The 20,517-nt window shown below is 37.5% G+C and overlaps 1 protein-coding gene across 1 annotated transcript in view; it reads left to right on the top strand.

The window, feature by feature from the left end:
• The window catches only part of DNAH5 (dynein axonemal heavy chain 5), a 148,247-nt gene that overhangs the window by 69,769 nt on the left and 57,961 nt on the right, over window positions 1-20,517 (top strand). The window contains exons 35-44 of the mRNA XM_030042131.1: window positions 1,251-1,423; window positions 2,346-2,524; window positions 4,135-4,322; window positions 4,874-5,068; window positions 5,745-5,879; window positions 6,686-6,793; window positions 10,307-10,460; window positions 12,088-12,234; window positions 14,615-14,856; window positions 19,937-20,113. Coding sequence (XP_029897991.1) covers window positions 1,251-1,423; window positions 2,346-2,524; window positions 4,135-4,322; window positions 4,874-5,068; window positions 5,745-5,879; window positions 6,686-6,793; window positions 10,307-10,460; window positions 12,088-12,234; window positions 14,615-14,856; window positions 19,937-20,113 — 1,698 coding nt within the window. The remainder of the gene's footprint in view (window positions 1-1,250; window positions 1,424-2,345; window positions 2,525-4,134; window positions 4,323-4,873; window positions 5,069-5,744; window positions 5,880-6,685; window positions 6,794-10,306; window positions 10,461-12,087; window positions 12,235-14,614; window positions 14,857-19,936; window positions 20,114-20,517) is intronic.

Here is a 20,517-nt window from a genome sequence, read left to right as displayed (position 1 = left end):
AAATATTACTGTACCTATGAACTCCTGCCTCTTAAGCTAAACATTTAATTTCAGGACTGTAATGATTATGTGACCTGGAGTATTATAAAAATGCTGATGTTGCTTCAGTCCATGTCTTAATTTCCCTTTAAGTAATTCAGTGGGGTTTTTGCCCCACAAGCAATAGCAGAATTTTATAATACTTTGTATTGGCCTGCTTAAGTTAGATGCCTCTGTTGCCTGATCAGTTAGGGACTTCTTTTTCCTCACACATTTTGTTGCAGGTAATTGTCCTTTCTCTGGACTACATTGTGAGTTTTGAGGAGTGAATAGATTGAAGGTAGAGTTATAGTACAGGAAAAAGTTTGAAGTTGGTTGAAGCAGCTATCCCCTCTGTTTTTGTTTCAATAGCATACCTAATTATTACTTAGGGATTTATTTATTCACTTCACACCTTCTCATGCTGCTGCAGGATACTAAAATTAGGAAAATGAAAGCATTTACTGCTTAAACAATCAAACTTAAAAGCTAGCATACCCTTTTACCTATAGGAAGCTCTGGACCTGACTGAAATTAAGCTGAGAAAAGAATTACTGAGGTTTAACCCATTGCTGACAGGCAGGCACCTATCTTTTCATTGTAGAACCAGTTGTTTCAAGTTATAATCATCTTATGTAAAGTATAATTTTTAGATACAACCTGTAGGGCATCTTTTTTAATTCTGTTTTAATATTCAGTTGGTCAACTTTGAATTACTTCCAGCTCTGTTTAATTTTTTTAACTAATTTTTAACTAATCTGCACCATGACAGTGTCTTGAAATACCTTTTTTCCAATTTGCATGTGTTTCCATACAATTCTCATGACATTTTTTTAAATCGAGTATCGCATTACATGCTTCCTACTCGTATGTAAAAATAAAATGGTAGAGATGAGTAAAAGAAATGAGAGCTTTAATGTTAACTGAACTTAATGACTTTTGTTTGAGACTTATGGACTGTTCATTTGTATTTAGAATTTTGACACACTTGTCTAAAGCCTGAAGTTCCTTTGCCTTAGTATGGGTTTCAGGGACAGCACTAACACATTAGCAATTTTTGTGGTAAAGAATCAAGATGGGGTCTCCACTATTCTTGTGTAACTAGCTGTTCTTTCTGTCTTTCATTGTGATTGCGGTGCTGCCTTTGCAGTACTACTAAGATGAGGTAATACAAATGCAAAAGTAAATGTTAACCATGAATATCACAGCCTTTTTTTCCCCTCTTTTCTTAGTGTTGCATGCATATCAAGAGCCCTACAGACTTCGAGTGGCTGAAACAGTGTAGATTTTATTTTAATGAAGACTCTGATAAAATGATGATTAAGATCACTGATGTGGGTTTCACATACCAGAATGAATTCTTGGGCTGTACTGACAGGCTTGTCATAACACCTCTTACAGACAGGTGAAAAAGGCTGATTTTATTCCTTTATGCTTTGATGCCAAACCTAGGCTTTCACAAGAGCAATTTAATCATTCCTATTGGATGCAAAATAGATCTCTGCAGAATTTATCCTTCACAGTCTTATCAAAGTCAATAATTTTACATGGAAGGCATTAATATTTTAGTATCTGTGCCTTACAATACGAATAACTTCCAGTTTAATTTCTGCCACATGGCAAGATTCTGCCTTTGATCTAGAAGGTTTTTGAAGAAATTGCAGTCCTATTAAGAGAGGGGCCTACCTACCTAACTGGAACAACACAAAGGATGCTTTATAAGCTATCGTTGGCAAAATAAAGGGCATTGGGTGCGTTTGGTTGGTTGTGGGTTGTTTTTGGTTTTTCTTTTTTTTTTTTTAAACTATTCCATACAGCAAATTCTAGAGCATCTCTTTAGGTATAATTGTTAGCTGGTGTTTTACTGCATTAGGCATACAAGTTTCATTTATGAAAATGGGATGCACTGTATGATCAAACTTAAAGGTGGATGAGAAAGGAAAGGTTAGCTGTCTTTCATTATAGTACTCCACAGTATAATGTAGTTAAGAACTACTTCAGTTGAAGTAATTCAGGAACTAAGCTTAACCAAACTAGATTAGGCAGCATCTCTGTATCTGCTTTCTTCCCTTCTCGTGATCTTTCAGGTTGTTGATTATTGAGGATTATCTGTTCTTCCACTTTATGTATGAGGAGATGAACCTTAACATTACCTGCATCAGAGGCTGAGTGAAGGGTTTTCCTTCTTACTGATTTAAATTGTAATTAGAGGCATGTAATTTCAGCAGTTTCCTTGTTTCCTTAAATCAGACCTTCCTCATGTAACACACTTGAGTAAGTTCCTCTGGCTGCAGGCTGTTAAGTGATGATAGCCTGTTGCCTTTTAGATGTTACATCACTTTGGCTCAAGCTTTAGGCATGAGCATGGGTGGAGCACCTGTGGGACCTGCAGGAACTGGAAAAACTGAAACCATCAAAGACATGGGACGGTGCCTTGGAAAATACGTAGTGGTCTTCAACTGTTCAGACCAGATGGATTTCCGAGGACTTGGGAGGATCTTCAAAGGTAAGATGTGGACCAAAGGTAAGATGTTGGCCGAAAGGGTCAACTGTATCCTGGGGTGCGTTAAGTGCAGCATAACTAATCGGTCAAAAGAAGTGATTGTCCTACTGTACTCAGCACTGGAGTGGTCTCATCTCAAGTACCATGTACAGTTTTGGGGTCAACAACGTAAGCAGCATATAAAAATAATAGAATGTGTCCAAAGGAGAGCAACAAAGATGGTGAAAGAACTAGAAGGCATGACTTATGAGGAAGAGCTGAGTGTACTAGGTTTGTTCAGCTTGGAAAAGGAGGAGACTGAGGGGTGTCCATGTTGCTGTCTACAACTTCCTCATGAGGGGGAGCGGAGAGGGAGGTGCTGATCTCTTCTCTCTGGTGTCTGGTAATAGGACATGAGGGAATGGCTTAAAGCTGTGTCAGGTGAAGTTCAAATTGGATATTAGGAAAACTTTTTTCACTGAGAGTGTGGTCAAGCACTGGAGCAAGCTCCCCAAGGAAGTAGTCAGGGCCCAAAGCCTGTTGGTGTTCAAGTAGTGTTTGGACAACACTCTTAGATGTATGGTTTAACTGTTGGGTAACCCTGTGTGGAGTCAGGAGTTGGACTTGATGATCCTCATGAGTCCTTTACAACTCAGGATATTCTGTGATTATATGATTCTATGGACTATGTGAAAGTTACAAATGCTAAGAGAACATCTTTATAAAGCAAGGTCAACAAATAATCAAAGGTGGTTTTCAGCCTTTTAATAAATGCAAGTAATTAATATCTTATGAATGTAAAATACATTTGCAACATGGTCTTCAAGGAATAGAAATGTCTGAAAACATAAGACAGTTTATGGAAGGGTACAAAAAGACACTTGAAATAATTAAGGACGATGGCAAGTACAAAAAGAAAAACCTGTGAAATTTATTTCTGAACTGGTGGAATGTGTTGGATTCCGATTTCAGTATTTTGTCTCCTTCAAATGTCAAAGTTTTTATCAGTTGAAGGAAGTGCATGAACAGTGCTATATATGTTAAAAACAATTGGCACAGCTCACTGACGTTAGATGCAGATGACTTTTTTTAGGCACCAGAAATTGATACTTCTCAGTCATGGCAGATGTTGAATTAGAGATCAAGTGGAGGTCCTTGACTCTTGTATTGTTGCAAGTGACTGTGTTGATGATTTTTTTGTTTTGTTTTCCCCAAAATATATGAGGAAGAATGCAGCTGTGGCACAGACTGACCCCTAACTTCTTTCCAGGTGAAGTCAACTTTATTGTTCATTTTAATCTGTGCGATAAGCTATTGACAACCCATCATATTTTCATAGACTTATTGCAGGGGTTTTTTTTGGGGGGTAGGGAGGACCAGGGAAACATTCAAGATGCTGAGAGAAGGAGCAGAAATTGAAGGATGTAGTATCCTAGACAAGCTTGAGGACTTTTGGAATTTTGCGACTTCCTGCTTAAAAAAGAATTAAACTCTTCTCCTTGACTCTTTCCCAGCCCTCAAAAATAAACTTTTTTTTTTCCTGAGGTAGATTAACCTGATTTTTGGCTTATGAATTGCACCAAAAAAGGGTTAACAACATAAGGTCAGATGCTTAGTTGCTTTTCTCTTTGAAGGTCTTGCTCAGTCTGGCTCCTGGGGTTGCTTTGATGAGTTCAATCGTATTGATTTACCAGTACTATCAGTAGCTGCACAGCAAATTGCAGTTGTGCTGACATGTAAGAAGGAACGTAAGAAAAGCTTTATTTTTACTGATGGTGATAATGTGGAAATGAACCCAGAATTTGGCATCTTTCTTACTATGGTAGGTATTCAGTAGGTTTCTAATATGCCAGTGTTGATTGTACAGTAATCGCTTCTAACCTGGTGTGTTAAGTGTACTTGCTAACTCTTATTGTCACTTAGCTCTTAGAACTCACTGACAGTTTGAGAACATCGAGTGTTACTACAAAGTTTACAGGCTCTTGTTTCAATGACATCAAGCACATGCAATTAACAAATGCAGCCAGTGTTGTAAATACAGGTTATCTCAACGTCAGATTAATTGTGTATGCTGCATTCTGGTAGTACAGAGAAGTGGCCATAGAGATATAGGTAGAAGTAGCTGGTAAAAACAGGGCATATAAGGCTATAAATACAGATTTGAAGTGTTTAGGTGGAACATTTTTCATACCTCACGGGTGTAAGAGAAGCTAAAATGGTGTAGAGATATGGTGGGAAATCTGCATGGCAATTCATTTTTACATGTGATTTAAAGCCAAAAAGCTATTTTGTCTAACCAGGTTGCACGTTCCTTTGCTGATTCTTCTGTTTGTGCAAGTTGCAGTCAACTTCAAAACCTGTTCTTTTCTCCAGAATCCAGGATATGCTGGACGGCAAGAACTTCCTGAAAACTTGAAGATCAACTTCCGTTCAGTGGCTATGATGGTTCCTGATCGTCAAATCATAATTCGTGTCAAATTGGCTAGTTGTGGTTTCATTGCTAATGTTGTATTGGCAAGGAAATTCTTTACGCTGTACAAGCTGTGTGAAGAGCAACTGTCAAAGCAGGTGATTATTTTCATATGAGGAGAAATTATCTTAGGGGAAAAATTATATGTGATGTCACAAATTGTTGTTATCTATGTGAAGAAAATGGAAAAGTTCATGTTCACTAAGTAAGCTGAATGACGCTTGCAGTTTAGTAGTGCAACCCTCTGCTGTCCTGGAGGATTAACTCCTGCTACAGGTTATCTTACAAGAATGGGACTGTCATTCGGAACACTGCTTATTATTAAGATTTAGCTTTAATGAATGGTGATTGTTGAGGCAAATAAAGGGCTTGTATATTAGTCGGTCTTATAGAATGGATTGTGAGGCATTTGGTTTGTGATGCCTGTGCTTGTTTAGGTGTTTCTCAAATAAAGTCAGTTTCCAAGGTCCACAGAGAATTCAAAATAATACTGCTAGTTTATTTCTTAATAGTCCTTGGGAACCTTATCTTTGTTCATAGACTTGTGATGATATTTCTTTTTTCTGTCACACCTTGCAGTTTGGTAGATGGTAGCAGAGGTGGGGAATGAAGTCTCCCATAGTCATACAGCCAAAGACTAGTTGTTGGATATTAGGAAGCACTTGTGCCACATGTACCACTTCTTATACAAATCCATATCTTAAATGACAAATAAGAATTGTTTCATCCCTGTTAACTGGGGGAAGATTTTCTCAAACTTTGCATATCTTCTAGGTGCATTATGATTTTGGCTTGCGGAATATATTGTCAGTGCTACGTACATTAGGAGCAGCAAAAAGAGCAAATCCCACAGATACTGAATCTACCATTGTCATGCGTGTGCTGAGAGACATGAACCTGTCTAAACTAGTAAGTTCCAAGGGCCTGGTAAATTAATTAAACTGCACTTTGGAGCTATGTGGGTTTTCTTGGAAATACAATTTAAAACTGTTAAGGTGATCACTAGAAGATTGGATGTGGCCTTTACACTGAAGATAGCCTGGAAATGTTCCATTTTCTGGATGGACTTGGGTACTAGTTTTAGCTGGGATAGACTTTATTTTCGCTGTAGTACCTTGTATGGGGCTGGGGAGGGAATGAGCAAGGGGCTGTGTGGTGCTTGGCTGCCTACCTGGATTAAACCACAACACCTTGAATTGTTCAGAATTGTTTTTACATATTTTCCTTGCTACCTATAAAAATAAGCGACCAAAGAGAAGTCTATATGGTAACCTCTTTAGAACCTTTGACCTGAAGTATTTAGTCACTCTTTTGAAATAATCCTTATTTGTAGTAATGAGTACCATCTCATCTGTCTTAAATAGCTAACAGAACGTCTTCTGTCGCTGTGATACTTCTTCTCTTTTATTATCTTTTTTTACACCTTAGACAAATAATTTCCTATTTGTATAAATGTTATTGCTAAAATCTACTTTAATAAATTCAGTCTGTATGTTAGTGGTTTATTTTCAATAGCTTTTGATTATTGGCAGCATCATATGATCTCCTTCTGCTGTGTCCTGCTAGAGTGTTTAGCACCTAGAGCGTTACTGTAGATGGTTCCTTATGTTTTCAAATATTTCTTCAGCTCTGCAAGAGTTCGGGATTGTTTTTTAAGATGCTAGAATAAATAAAATAGGTTTTAATCTGTTTCCCCCACCCCCGATTTTCACTAGATTGATGAAGATGAACCCTTATTCCTGAGTCTAATTGAAGATCTGTTTCCAGATATCCAGCTTGATAAAGTAGGCTATCCTGAATTGGAAGCCGCCATTGACAAACAGGTAATGTTTCTCTTGATCCGTGCTGCTGTGGCATAACTATCGTGATGTGACATCTAAGAAAATTACTGGTGTTTAATCTACCCAGCTGGTAATAATATGTTTTACTATTTAGAGGGAGAGTAAGCTTTTCCATAAATCTTTACCATTGGCATATTATTATTAACCTTATTCTTTAAGGATGTCAGTGAATTGTGATTGTGGCATCCTGTGGTTTTCTTGTGAGTCATTTGTGGTGACCAGTTTTAAAAATGTGTGGATATACGCTTGCCTTATGTGACCCAGGATTTAGTACTTGTGTAAAGTCTAACAGTCAGAACAAGAGCTTGAGAAAAGACTTACCTAAAATGATACTTCCTCTATTTCATCTCCTGTTAGATCTTTTGGAACATTTCAACAGGGCCAACTTAAGAACATCAGTGGGATATAGAAGGCTAATGAAGTATGTACACTTAAATGATCACCTCTATTAAACTTTCCTCCAGAATTTCAGTAATTCTTCAGATAATTATCTAATAGTTGAACAGAGAAATAAACAACTCAAAAACATGAAAAAAAACCCCAAAATGAAAGAAATTGAAAATCAGAAGTGCATTTCTGAAGAATTTGAGTTTATGACTTTTTATTTATTTATATTTAATATGATTAGATACAAGTGAAGAGGTCTGCTTCTGGCTTTTCTAACAAGGAAGAGTTGAATTATCAGCTAATGTTTATAAAACTGTTTTGCTTTCTGTAGTTTATACAGTTGGCTTTAAAAAAGGACTTGCAAATTAAGCTTTTATTAGGAGAAACTATAAAGAACTTGAATCTCATGCTTTAGATTGTCATTCCTGATAAATTAAAAAGAGGTCTTAATAACATGGTCTTCATGTTTCTACGGTTGATGATCTGTGAAGCCAGACATAGAAAGTGTCAATGCTTTTAACAACAAACCATTGTTACTTGCTTGTAAGTAGGGTGTAATGTTAGTCCATACTGAAGCAGTGTTGGAAACTTGAAGAGCTTTAGGCACTGTGATTATCTTATGTAAACCAAAATTTATCAAAAGTTCAGATCTAGGGTTCTCATGGTGCCTTTTTAGTGCTATGACAGTGTTTGAAAATTTTGTTAGTTTATTTTGGCATATTTTCCTCATATTGCTAAAACTTAAAATCTGGAGAAACCAGAAATGGTAGGCTGTCTTATTTGTCTTGGAAGTGAATCAAGGTTTTATTAAATAGAGCTCTCTGCTGCGTTTTCAGAGCTATAATGACTTAGTACAATGAAAACAGCTAGGTTAGGACAGAATCAAGTTCACGAGGACTTTTTTTGTTAGGGAAGGGGGACAGGAGTTGGGAAAATACCATAACGAAGAAATAGGAGTTACTTGAATTAAAGTGTTTCTCTACGTTTATATGTTGTGATGGATTTGACCCCCGCTGGCAGCTAAGCCAACACCCAGTGACTTGTTTACTTTCCCCCAGCGGGTTGTGGGAGAGATTCAGAAGGGGAAAAGAGAGGGGAAAAGAAGCTCATAGGTCTAGACTGAGACAGTTTAATAAATGAAGGAAAAAAAGGAAAAGAAACAAGTGATGCAAAAGCAATTGCTCATCACCAGCAGACTGATGCCCAGCCAGTCTCTGAGCAATGGCTACTTTGGAGAAACTTCCCCCCAGTTTTGTTGCTGAGCGTAATGTTATCACTTGCAGTGGGGTTGGAGTGGATGCTTTTAAAGGTCCCTCCCAACTCAAACTATTCTATGATACGGAGTATCCCTTTGGTCAGTCGGAGTCAACTGTCCTAGCTGTGTTCCCTCCCAACTTCTTGCCCTCCCCCAGCCTGCTTGCTGACGGGGCAGTGTGAGAAACAGAGGTGGCCTTGATGCTGTGCAAGTACAGTTCAGCAATAGCCAAAACACTGGTGTGTTATCAACGCTGTTTTGGTCACAGATCTAAACCATGGCATCATATGGACTACCACCAAGAAAATTAACTCCATCCCAACTAGACCCAGTACATATGTACAACTGTTAACAGAGGATCTTTTGAGAACATATCAAGTCTGCTTGTGAATGTGCTTATTTTTCGGTAAGGGAAGTATCTAGTCTACAAGATTATTATAGAATCATGAGTGTTAGAAACTGTTAAGAAAAGATAAGTGTCCACTGATGGCATTGGATTAGAGTGAAGGAATAACTACATGACCATCTTGTTTTATGTGAGGAAAGAAATCAGTTCAGGTATGTTCTGTCCGTGCATCATTAGGTTTTGGACATATTGCTGTATATATTTGGACTCTGGAAACAAGTCAGAAGGCTACATTCTATACTGGAAGGAAAGGCAGCTTGACTGGTTTGGTGTCAACTGCAAGAGCTGTTAAGATGTAAACAATAGCAGAATTTTATCATGTATCCATGAAAATGGTGTATCTGATGTCTTCATTGTGCTTTGGAAACTCCATTGCTTCAACAGTGGTGGTGTTCATGGCGATGAGGAGTTGGTGGCACCATATACTTCATGGTTGCTGTTGATGAATCCATCTTGTGCTGCTTTCTGTTCCTGGCTTCCTTGCAGAGCGAGATAAATTGAACTGACACGAGGTTCGATAGGCGAGTAATATAGCAAGTGGTAGTGCCAGTTACATGGTTCTAACTGACTATGTGGCAGTAATTGTAAAAGCTGAGTTTTATATATTATCAGTAAAAAGTTAGACCTCTTTTTACTGATAATATTTTCTGAGATTTTTTTGTGGAACGTAATTTAAAACCAGAAATTATACTTGAATTAAAATATAGTTGTTATTTTGAGAGCTTCGCTTTTATAACATGTTCTTGAGTTTTTAGAAATTTTTTTGTCTGTCAAAAACATATAGTGTGCTATGAATTCTTAAGAAATAGTTCTAGCTTTTCGCTACTGGCTAAAAACTTTCTTGTTCACTTCCAGCTAAGTCACTTTCACAAGTGACAGCAATACCACTGTAGTGAGATAACTTCTTTAAGCTTGGAACTAGTAAAAAGTAGTAAACAAGCATGTGACATTTGGTTCTAAAACATCGTGTCTTTTCTTAGAAAGATGATATTAAGAAGTTACGGAAAGGTCCGTCTGTACACTGAGAATTACTTAACAAAATGTTTTACAGAAAAACTTTTGGCTATTGTAAGCATTTAGAAACACAAGTCATCATCATCATAAAAAGGCAACTGTTCTGAGAGGCGAGTAAAAGCGCTCTGTGGTTATGAAAGACATTGCTAGCGAGAGTGTTTGTAAAATTCTTGGCTTTTCCTTAAAATGATGCTTTAACCCTAAAAAGAGCCAGGAAAAAAAAAAAAAAAAGGATGGTTTATCTTCTTTTATTTTTCTGAATACATATTTAAATACCAAGTGTGCCTTCGTTTTCCAAACAGTTTTTGTATACACAAAACCTTTACAAAGAGTGTAGTCTTCTGCTGAAGATTTTTTTTTTTTTTTTTTAAAAACATCAAAATATCTGGTGCACTAAAATAGTAGTAATTTGATTTTCTGTCACTATCTATAGGTGGAGGAAGCTGGACTTGTTTGTCATCCTCCTTGGAAACTGAAAGTTATCCAACTTTTTGAAACCCAGAGAGTAAGGCATGGATTGATGACTCTAGGACCTAGTGGTGCAGGAAAAACTGTTTGCATCCACACTTTAATGAAAGCCATGACAGGTATGTGAGTATTTATGTTGTAAACTGTTATTAAACTGTTACATTGTAAACTTTAAACAACATTGTTTCTTCACAGAAATCCTCAATTACTTCACTGTGAGAAAATATTACTGGAAGAATCTGTTTGTGTGTTGTGAATACTAATTGTTGTGGTAGTATCTTTTAAAAGCTTAAAACTATCTGACATTCAAGGTCATATAATACATATCCTATTTCCCATATTATGATACTTACATCAGAAGTTCTTATTCTAGAAACATTGAGAAAGAGGAATACTGTCTGGGTAGACAGCTCGGACAAGTGATTAAAGCATCTCCCAGGTTTGGCTGAAGTAATGCTGAAACCTTTCCCTAATCATAAGTATATAGTCCTTTCTGAACACAATTCACAAAACAGGGTCTTTATCTGCTGTATAAAATAAATACTTATATCATTTGTTGCTGCTAGGAGATAGTTACTAGTTTAGGCAGGGACAAATTCTTAAAGGGTATTCATTTTGTGTCCTGGCTGGATGCTTAAGGAGTGTGTGTTTTTTGTCCTTTTAAACTAAAAGTTCATAACTGGAGGAGAAAAAACATGTCTTTTGAGGTAAGCTGGTGTTACACCATTTCACAGGCTTCAGTAGGCTGCTTATACAATTTTCCAGAAATGGATAGTTTCTGTAAAAAATGGTTCAGCCAGTTTCTCATCCATGCAGTACTTGGTGTGCTTAAGAAACACTGTAAGCTCTATGTTGCAGCGTAAATGTTCCATTCAGGGGAAAAAAAAGCAGAAAGTACAGATAGTTGCATTATACTATTTTCCTGTATTTCTGTAGCATGGAAATGTGAACTACTACCAAGATAAAGCTGCCACAATACTTTTTTCAAGCTGATCTTCTGGCATAACCTCATGAAATTTAAAACTACGTGATTTGCCAGGCTTCTATCTTACATGTTAGTGAACTGTGATTATAATTAAGATTTTAAGATAAGCCATTTTTTTAGCTCTTTCTTTCAACATCTTATTACTGGTGCCTGATTAAGTTTTAATATTGGCTTTTCTAAAGATGTCTGGCATAGGAGTTTTTAAGCTGTTGTTAATGAGGAAAATATAAGGGTTATATGACCACGGTATGGCTAGATGGAATTTAGCTGCCCAAGAGACTTCACAGGGATATGCTCATATTATATACTTTGCCTATTTTAAGATGTATGCAAGTGCACAACGGGGAAAAAACAAAAAACAATCAATCATGTGGAGGGTCTGTCTGGTACTTAGTCACTGGTTTTTAAAAAAGTGCATCCAAACCAAAGGCTTTAAAGTTTTATGGTTTGATAAGCCTTCAAAATATTAAGCTAAACCTTGAATAAATTTCATCTTGTTGCTCTTCTGTTCCTGATGAATTTATGAAATGTGAATTGTACTTTCAAAAGTTTTAGAACTTTGTTCTGCTCTAAATTTTGATGGCTCCAATTAACAAATGTTGATGTATAGCAAGAGATAAGTTTTCCAAGTAAATACACAATTTCTTATAATGGTGAATGCATATTAAACCATACATTTGGGTGTAATGATTTTGAATTTGTCGAAGTTCTCTGGCTGTTGAAAAGAAATACCAAAATTAACCGATGATCTGCTTTCATAGATTGTGGACAGCCACATCGTGAAATGAGAATGAATCCTAAAGCTATAACTGCTTCACAAATGTTTGGTCGTCTTGATGTGACAACAAATGATTGGACAGATGGAATATTTTCAACGCTCTGGAGAAAAACTTTAAGAGCCAAGAAAGGTATAATGGAAAAAAATTCCCTCCAAAACAAAACAAGCTGCAGGACATCTCTCTAAAGCACGATAGCAAACCCTTTTTTTTTTTTTTTTTTTTTTTTTTTTTTTTACTTACATGGAAGCATTGGAATATTGGTGCAAGAACTTCTGTCTATTGCATAGACTCTGTTCTAAACACTTTGTATTCAAACTGTGTAGTGTAGCAAATACTGTTTCACTGAATTTGCTGATCCCTCTCTTTCAAATGATAGGCCCTTGAATGGAAGAAAAGTGGATGGTAAGAGTCAGTTCCCCCAACACTGGTATCCTATGAAGAATTTTGGTGCTGTCAGGATTTCTACCTGGTTTCCAGCCGCCATACTAGAAGGGTGTGAATCTCCTTTGTGTCACACCTGCTAGCCTTGCACATACATAGTTCATCTCAAATGCCACTAGACAATTCTGTTTAGGCAAGCAATTTCTGCCTGAAATAATGCTGGCATATATTCTTAGAATGCTATATTAACTGAAAGAGAGACCTTGATGGTTAGATGCTAGATGGTTTCTTCCTTGTTTTGTCTGAATAACAGTATGTGACCTTATCATTAGGCCTGAAGGACTAAAGGAAAAAAAAAAAAGAGAAAATTCTAATGTTTGTTGCACTGTCAATTTTCATACAAAAATTCTTAGTCTTTAAGGATACAGATACTTTTAAAATAGAAAATACTTTTGGATTTAATTTTGTTGGTTTTGATTCAAATCTAGAAAATGCAGCACCCCTGAGAATGTAGTATAGCATTAACTGTTGATTTTTTCTATTTCTCCCCTCAACATGAAATATAAATTAGCATACTCAATGACTTCTTCAGATTCACTGTTTGCAACACTTTGTAGTGTCTCTTTATGATGAGAACTCCAGACCATCTCATGCCTGAGATGCCTGCACTGTAGCTATTTGCCTCAGAGGTGTGAAAGTTTCTCATCCGGAACCTTCTTGGTTGTCCTGGTTTCAGCTGGGATAGAGTTAACTGTCTCCCTAGTAGCTGGTACGGTGCTATGTTTTGAGTTCAGTATGTGAGGAATGTTGATAACACACTGATGTTTTCAGTTGTTGCTAAGTAGTGTTTAGACCAAGTCCAGGATTTTTCAGCTTCTCATGCCCAGCCAGTGAGAAGGCTGGAGGGGCACAAGAAGTTGGCACAGGACACAGCCAGGGCAGCTGACCCAAACTGGCCAACAGGGTATTCCATACCATGGGACGTCCCATCCGGTATAGGAACTGGGGAGTGGGGGCGGGGAATCGCCGCTGGGGGACTAGCGGCGTGTTGGTCAGCAGGTGGTGAGCAATTGCACTGCGCATCATTTGTACATTCCAATCCTTTCATTATTGCTGTTGTCATTTTATTAGTGTTATCGTTATCATTATTAGTTTCTTCTTTTCTGTTCTATTAAACCGTTCTTATCTCAACCCATGGGTTTTGCTTCTTTTTCCCGATTTTCTCCCCCATCCCACTGGGTGGGGGGGGAGTGAGTGAGCGGCTGCGTGGTGCTCAGTTGCCGGCTGGGGTTAAACCACGGCATTGGTTCATACCTAGCAACACTCCGAGCCACCTAGGCCTAGACAGTGCGGACTCACTCTGAAGGCGGATGAGAGTGGGACCATCTCTGAGTAAAGGACCATCTAGCAATGCACAGCAGGGCTGGCTACTCCCTAGGGGATGGGGAGTCAGAAGCTAAGGCAGGGTCCCTTTCCAGCCAGGGCCTGTTGCTCACTACCCGAGTGAGGTGAGCGGGACAGACCCAGACCCTCCTAGGAAACAGAGGCAGGCTTTAAGATCCATTTCTGTTACTAAATGGAAAGAGCTGGGAAAACCTTCAGAGAGCTGGATCAAGTTTACAAGCAGGGGAACCAACAACAAGAATCTTCCCCTAATGGACCTCCTTTACTTAAGAAAGTGAGCGTGCTATCTGAAAGAGTGATTTTTCAAGTCTTCCCTTCATTTAATCTCACTACATTTATGCAAACTCTTTGGAAATGAATGGTGGTTTTAAATAGATGTATAGTTTCTATCTTATTTATGCTTTTTTATATAAGTTGAAATAAACCTAACTCATTACTGCAATGAAGACTGGATCCATAAAACTGTTTCAGACTATTACAAACTGATGACATGCTGATGGCACTTTATATACTGAGCAATGGATAATTATCAGTAGGTGACAAAATGAAGTACTTAATTGAAATTGAGTGATGGAAAAGGTAATTGTATTAAAAGCTGAGATTCTAGCTCTGTGTGTGAATTCAGAATTAGTTCAAAATTTGTTTGCAGAGAGAAGAAACTGGTCTTTGAAAAAAACCTGGAACTTCCTCCATAGGCATTTGTATCGGTTATTTTGCATTATAGGTGACCACATCTGGATAGTTCTTGATGGTCCAGTTGATGCAATTTGGATTGAGAACCTTAATTCTGTCCTGGATGATAACAGAACTCTAACACTAGCAAATGGAGATCGGATACCTATGGCACCAAATTGCAAAATAGTCTTTGAACCTCATAGTATTGATAACGCTTCTCCAGCAACAGTTTCAAGGAATGGGATGGTATTCATGAGCTCATCAGTTCTCAGCTGGAGCCCTATCCTTGAGGTAAAATAACTAAGTGATTGTTTACGTATTGGAAGTTTTACTGGTTACTTATTCAACGCTTCACTGTCGTTACTTTAGGACCTAATTTTGTGACTTTTGCTATGAAATAGATTTTGCACTGTATAAACTTACAGGTCAGTATTTTATATAGCAATGTTTCTGATATTTTATACAAGAGTGAATAATGTAATTTTTTCAGGAACATAGTCAACGTATTGCACTTTTAAAAACACGGGTATTTCGCTTTGGGACAAATTTGTAATTCAAGGTATTTTATACGATTGAAGAGCAACTTGGTTGTCAAAATACCAACTACCTGGCAGTCCCTAGCACAGTTTCAGACCAAGGAAGAAGAAAGAGTAAACAGGCTGATTCAGGAATCCAGAAATCCTCAAGAAAACACAAGTTCTCTTGATATTTCTAAAAATTAATTGCAGTTGGGATTTAGAACCAGAAATGAAGTCAGTGTAGCATCAAAATATTGATGTTCTTACCTGGTTAAGTTGTCTGTTAACATTTCTAGAGGCAAAATGTCTGAAGAACCAAGCAGTGGTTACTCTGTCTCTGGCATGGAATGAATGGGTGGGAAAAACAGAACATGTTATAGGTGTGTTTTGCAGGGAAGAACAGCATATAGCAATATTCAAATTTCAAAGTGATTTATAAAGTGAGGTTTTTCTTGTATGTCATCTTTCATCTTCCAAAAACCAGAAAAAATAAACCCTTATGTTGACTGAATGCTGTCATGATACAGTGAATGACACATTTAGAGACTTGAGCATACGATGGTTTTTTTCATGTAGCAAATACCTTGGTAAAGATGAAACGTAAGAGTTCCCAAGAATCTACCTTATGCTCTGTAGTAATATATTTCAGCAAAACTTTCAGCATTTAATTCCAGTTGTGTCCCCTTTTGAGAAAACAACGGAGACAATAGCAGTAAAAAAAAAGTTTGTTTCTGAGTATTTTTTTTTTAATGTTAAGCCCTATATTGCCTTAGAAATTCATTGGTGAAGTAGGCTCCTCAGGATTAAGACTTTTTAAAAAATTAAATTAAAAGAAATATTAATTTATTTTCTCTTTATTTTTCTCTTGTCTAGTCAGTCTTACTGAGAATATTTTGTTGACATTACTTTGCTTTGATGAAATGTGGACTGTCTCATGCGTATCAAAAATTAAAACTTTCTTCCTTGTGGCTAAGACACTGATTCCTGTCATCACAGAGAAAATTACTTTATTACCTTCTCCTGAAACCCAATTTTAATATACCTTTCTTCTGTCTAATCCCAAATTAATGTTTCTTCATATGGGCTTTAAACTTTAATTTTAAGCCAGGAATAATTTAGTCTTTCTGTTTATGAAATCAGAACATAGTCCAGGCCCTTGTAGCCTAAATACCTCCCTGTTTGCAGACTCAGAAGAACAAAACTTCACAGGTTACTATGAGCTGGCAGACTGAATTTTACTGTCTTCCTTTCTACGAAGTATCACATTAACAAGTTTTTTCAATAATTTTTACAATGAATGTTTCACAGTCTCATTTATTCATTTCATTTTCCAAATCAAATAGAATACCAGTGGAAAATACAACTAACGCTCATGTAAGACAGTGTTGCTTAACAAGCCAGATGAAAATACAGTTGGATTCATATTAACTTTCAGATGTTAGTAGTTGAGGAAGCTTTTTGTAATGATTACTCTGTATTATTCTCAGATTTCTTACTGTATTAACCCATAAAGCTTCTCTTGCTTCTAAGTGTTGTATAGCTCGCTTGTTTATAACCAGATTCCTTAAATCCCTGGTGTGTCTGGCAGTGGAGAAGAAGTTGACATGCCACGGGGCACGGTCTGGGGCAGTGCCTGGAACAACTGTCCTTAGTGTATCGGAGGTTTCAGCAGAGGTGGAACTCAAGAGAGAGACAGCACGCTGCTGCCCAAGCCCTGGGTGGCAGGCGGTGCCTCATGCCTTTTCCTGGGGCTGGAGACAGTGGAACCCCCCCACCACCAGGGAAGAGTGCCCTGGGCATGGAGTTATCAGGTGAAGGAGCTGTGGGAAGGGCTGCGAAGACGTGTGTGCCTTCAGGGAGGATAAACAGTTCAGCAGGATCTCCGCAGAGACACTGCAGACTCAAGATCCCTAGCTCAGTAATAGAAAGGAGAGGGATTGAGAGATTGCATTCAAAGCTTTGCTCAACAGAAACTATCAAGATGAGGAAGGCTGTAAACTTGTGATTTCTGGCAACAGAAATGAGGTTTCCTTCCACCTGCAGATCTGAAATGGTAGGTCAGGTATAATGCCCTGAGAATAGGTGAGGAGCAGCAAGATTCACTAGGGGAGGCATCAGAACCTAGCTTAGCCTTAACCATTTATGAGGAACAGGAGTGTGACTGTCATCAGAGACTCTGTCCTACGGTGGAGGCACCCATGTGCTGTGACTTGTTGCCTGTGGAGGTTTGCTGTTTGTGAAGGACTAGGGGTTGCTGCAGAAGGCTGTTACCGTATTTCTCTAGGAGTGCCTAGAGCCTTTCCCTTTTAGAATGAAATTAAATCATACAGAGCTGGCTGTTCAATCACAGCTACTTAGCAACACTCGAGAATCATCGCTAATTCATTTGATAGGTTTCTTTGCCAAGTCCAAAATGTTCGCATTCTTAATAGAAAAAAAAGTGTTTAATAAGTTTCCTAAAAATTTGGCTGTTACTGAAGTTTTACCAATGCAAATACATGCAGTCAACACAAGTGCCTTGTGTATATGAATGGAAGGCTTTACTTTTTCTTCTTTTTAAATAATATGGATACTTGAGAAAGTGTAAGTGTGAATTATGCATTTAGGACAGTGGCTGCCATGAGATTCCGCTTGTGTTGTTCCTTTCTGTACTTAGAGCACTGCATAGGGCCTGCGATGATAGGTTCTTGCAGCTCTGCCTCCTCGTATTGGTTAATTTGCAGGCAACAACTTCTTGAATGTTTCAGTTTAAATTGAGCTATAGATTCAGCTGCAAAGACAGTAAAATCAAACAAAAGCATTTTATTTTGCCTTATCAGTCATGATTTGCCTCCTCACTTTGAAGTGATACGCAGGCTAAATTAGTTGTGTTGAAGTGTTGCGTGAAAGTAGTTTCACTTAATCCGTGACCTTATGCTTTTAACGTATTTCAGTGGTAGCAACAGTCAAAAAGAAAAGAACCACCTGGGGTTTTTTTTTTCCTTTTTTTTCTTTTGGATACCACAAAACAAATTATGTTCATTTCAGCCATGAAACATGCCTTCCAACCTCCCTTCCTCTCCCCCCCAAAAATTGGCTATAAAATTGCAACCTATAGCTATTTATCATTCGAGCCAATAGCACTTATTTGGTTTTCGTGTGATTTGGTTTTACTTCATAAATAAAATATGTTGATGGCTCTTTCAGTACATCTTCCTTTAAATCTATGTTGTAGTACGATATACCACATAGTCCCAGCAGATCAGGGTAGATGTTAATCTCGCGTTGTTCACTAGAGGATTTCCTTACTTTTGTAATAGAATTAAATGGAGTTTTCTTTCTTTAGTTCCTAATTCTCAGATGCGCAATGAAACATAGTACTTGTTGATATTTCAGAAGAACTTTGAAAAATATGTAACAACAAATACAAATTGCTCAGGAAGTTGTTGTATATATTTGGAGTTCCCATCCTTACAATTTATAAACAACTAAATATAGCAGCTTATTGGGATGCAATATCATGACATAAGCAATTTCCAAAGTCAGTGAAATAGATCTCAGCCTTTTCATATTGCTCTTCTTGTCTAACATGCTTCTTAAGCAGCTTTTGCAAAGTGATCTAAGGTATTTGATCTGTTACTCATCAACCACCTCCAAAGAAAAAACATCTTACCAACTTTTCTACTTATCTCTAATATTTTTTGAACAGCTGGTGAAGTTCCAGATATCTATTTTAAGTAGTTTTGCCATTTAATCTTTAGCACTTTGTTTTCCACCTACCTGTTTCTAGAAAGCTTTTTCATACATCTACCTATTTGTAATCAGTCCCAGAGTTTACTTATTTTAGGCAGTAAAAGATAGACTTTCAAAAGATTATGAAGGTAGAAGTGTAGAAAAGAATCACAGAAGCACAAAATAGTTGAGGTTGGAAGGGACCTCTGGAGATTGTGCAGTTGAATACACCTCACTCAAAGCAGATTCGACTAGGGTAGGTTGCTTAGGACTGTGACCTGTTGAGTTTTGAGATGGAGACTCCAGAAGCTCGCTGAGAAGCCTGTTACAGTGTTTGACCACCCTCACAACAACAACAAAAGAAGTTTTTTCTGATGTTTAGATGGAATTTATTTGATTTCAATTTGTGCCAAATTTTAGTTTGAATTCTGGGGAAGAATCCGCAAGTGTTCTTGCTGATGAGTGTATTTTATGCAGGAAATAAATTCATGGCATGTAAATGAGAAGCATTCTGCCACACAAATGAGAGGAAACTTCTAGGTAACTCAAAGAAGCAGGTTACTACTTTGAGCTAAAGGCATCAAAGAACAAATCCTGTTCTGTGATCTTGAGAAATAGGTAGTTTTAATTAGATTTTGTTTATCCAGCGTTACAGATACTGAGATGCATAAAAATCCCCACTACACACACCAGCAGACATCCCCGTGTGAAATCCTAACTTTTTTTCTGCAGCTGCCAGATGTTTCAGGGGTACCCTGTATCACTGCTAGAAACTAATGTTGTGCAGAATAAATCAAACTCGTGTTCAGTACATATGATCGTCTTTCTTTGCAGAGTTGTTGTATACCTTAAACAGCCATTGTGATTAAAAAAATATTTGAAAAGAATGGTTTTTGTGCAGTTGAAAACTTTAAAGGGCTTATTTTCTTCGGTATCTGTGTTTTACATCCAGTAGGAGTTATGCATACTTGAGTAAAGTTTGACCTTCTGCTAGCCAAACCATGCTCAACAGGCAGGGAATCTGCACCCCCCCCAAACTAATCAACTTTCCATGCTTGCTGCACCTTTTGAATTACTACAGCTGAATTTACTGAGACTCGCATTGGGAACTATATTTATTTTCTCACCATGCTTTGCAACAGGGATTTTTGAAAAGACGTTCCTTCCAAGAGGCTGAAGTTCTACGTCAGCTGTATTCTTCGTCATTCCCAGACTTATACCGCTTCAGCATTCAGTCTCTGCAATGGAAGACTGAGATGTTGGAAGCCTTTGTGATTATGCAGAGCATTAATATGCTGCAGGGCCTTATCCCACCTAAGGTAAAGTCATGTAGATTTTTTTATATTTACTTAATCTAACGGAGATAATTTTAAATCATGAGATTACATAGACAAGAGATTCTTTGATGACTTGGAATATAAATGAAGATGCAGGTTAGTAAGGAATACCTTCTTTTTTTTTTAGAAAATAATAGCTAGGATGTGCCCTCTTTCACACCTGGATTTGATGTTAAGCACTGATATGTAGCATGTGTCAGAGAGCAGATTTCTTTCAGGTTTTTTTTTTGGTGGATTGTTATCAGATTATAAACTAGAACTTGAATCAAATGCTGTGATGGGTGATTACAACTGATATTTACAGGCTGCTTTTCTATATTTTGTGGTCTGCTTGATATTAATTCAGTCTGTTCTTTGAAGATGTCAGTAAATTTAAACATGACTGA

This window comes from Aquila chrysaetos, chromosome 18, assembly GCF_900496995.4.
Source record: "Aquila chrysaetos chrysaetos chromosome 18, bAquChr1.4, whole genome shotgun sequence".
Lineage (NCBI taxonomy): Eukaryota > Metazoa > Chordata > Aves > Accipitriformes > Accipitridae > Aquila > Aquila chrysaetos.
This window is presented reverse-complemented; position numbering and strand designations above follow the sequence as displayed.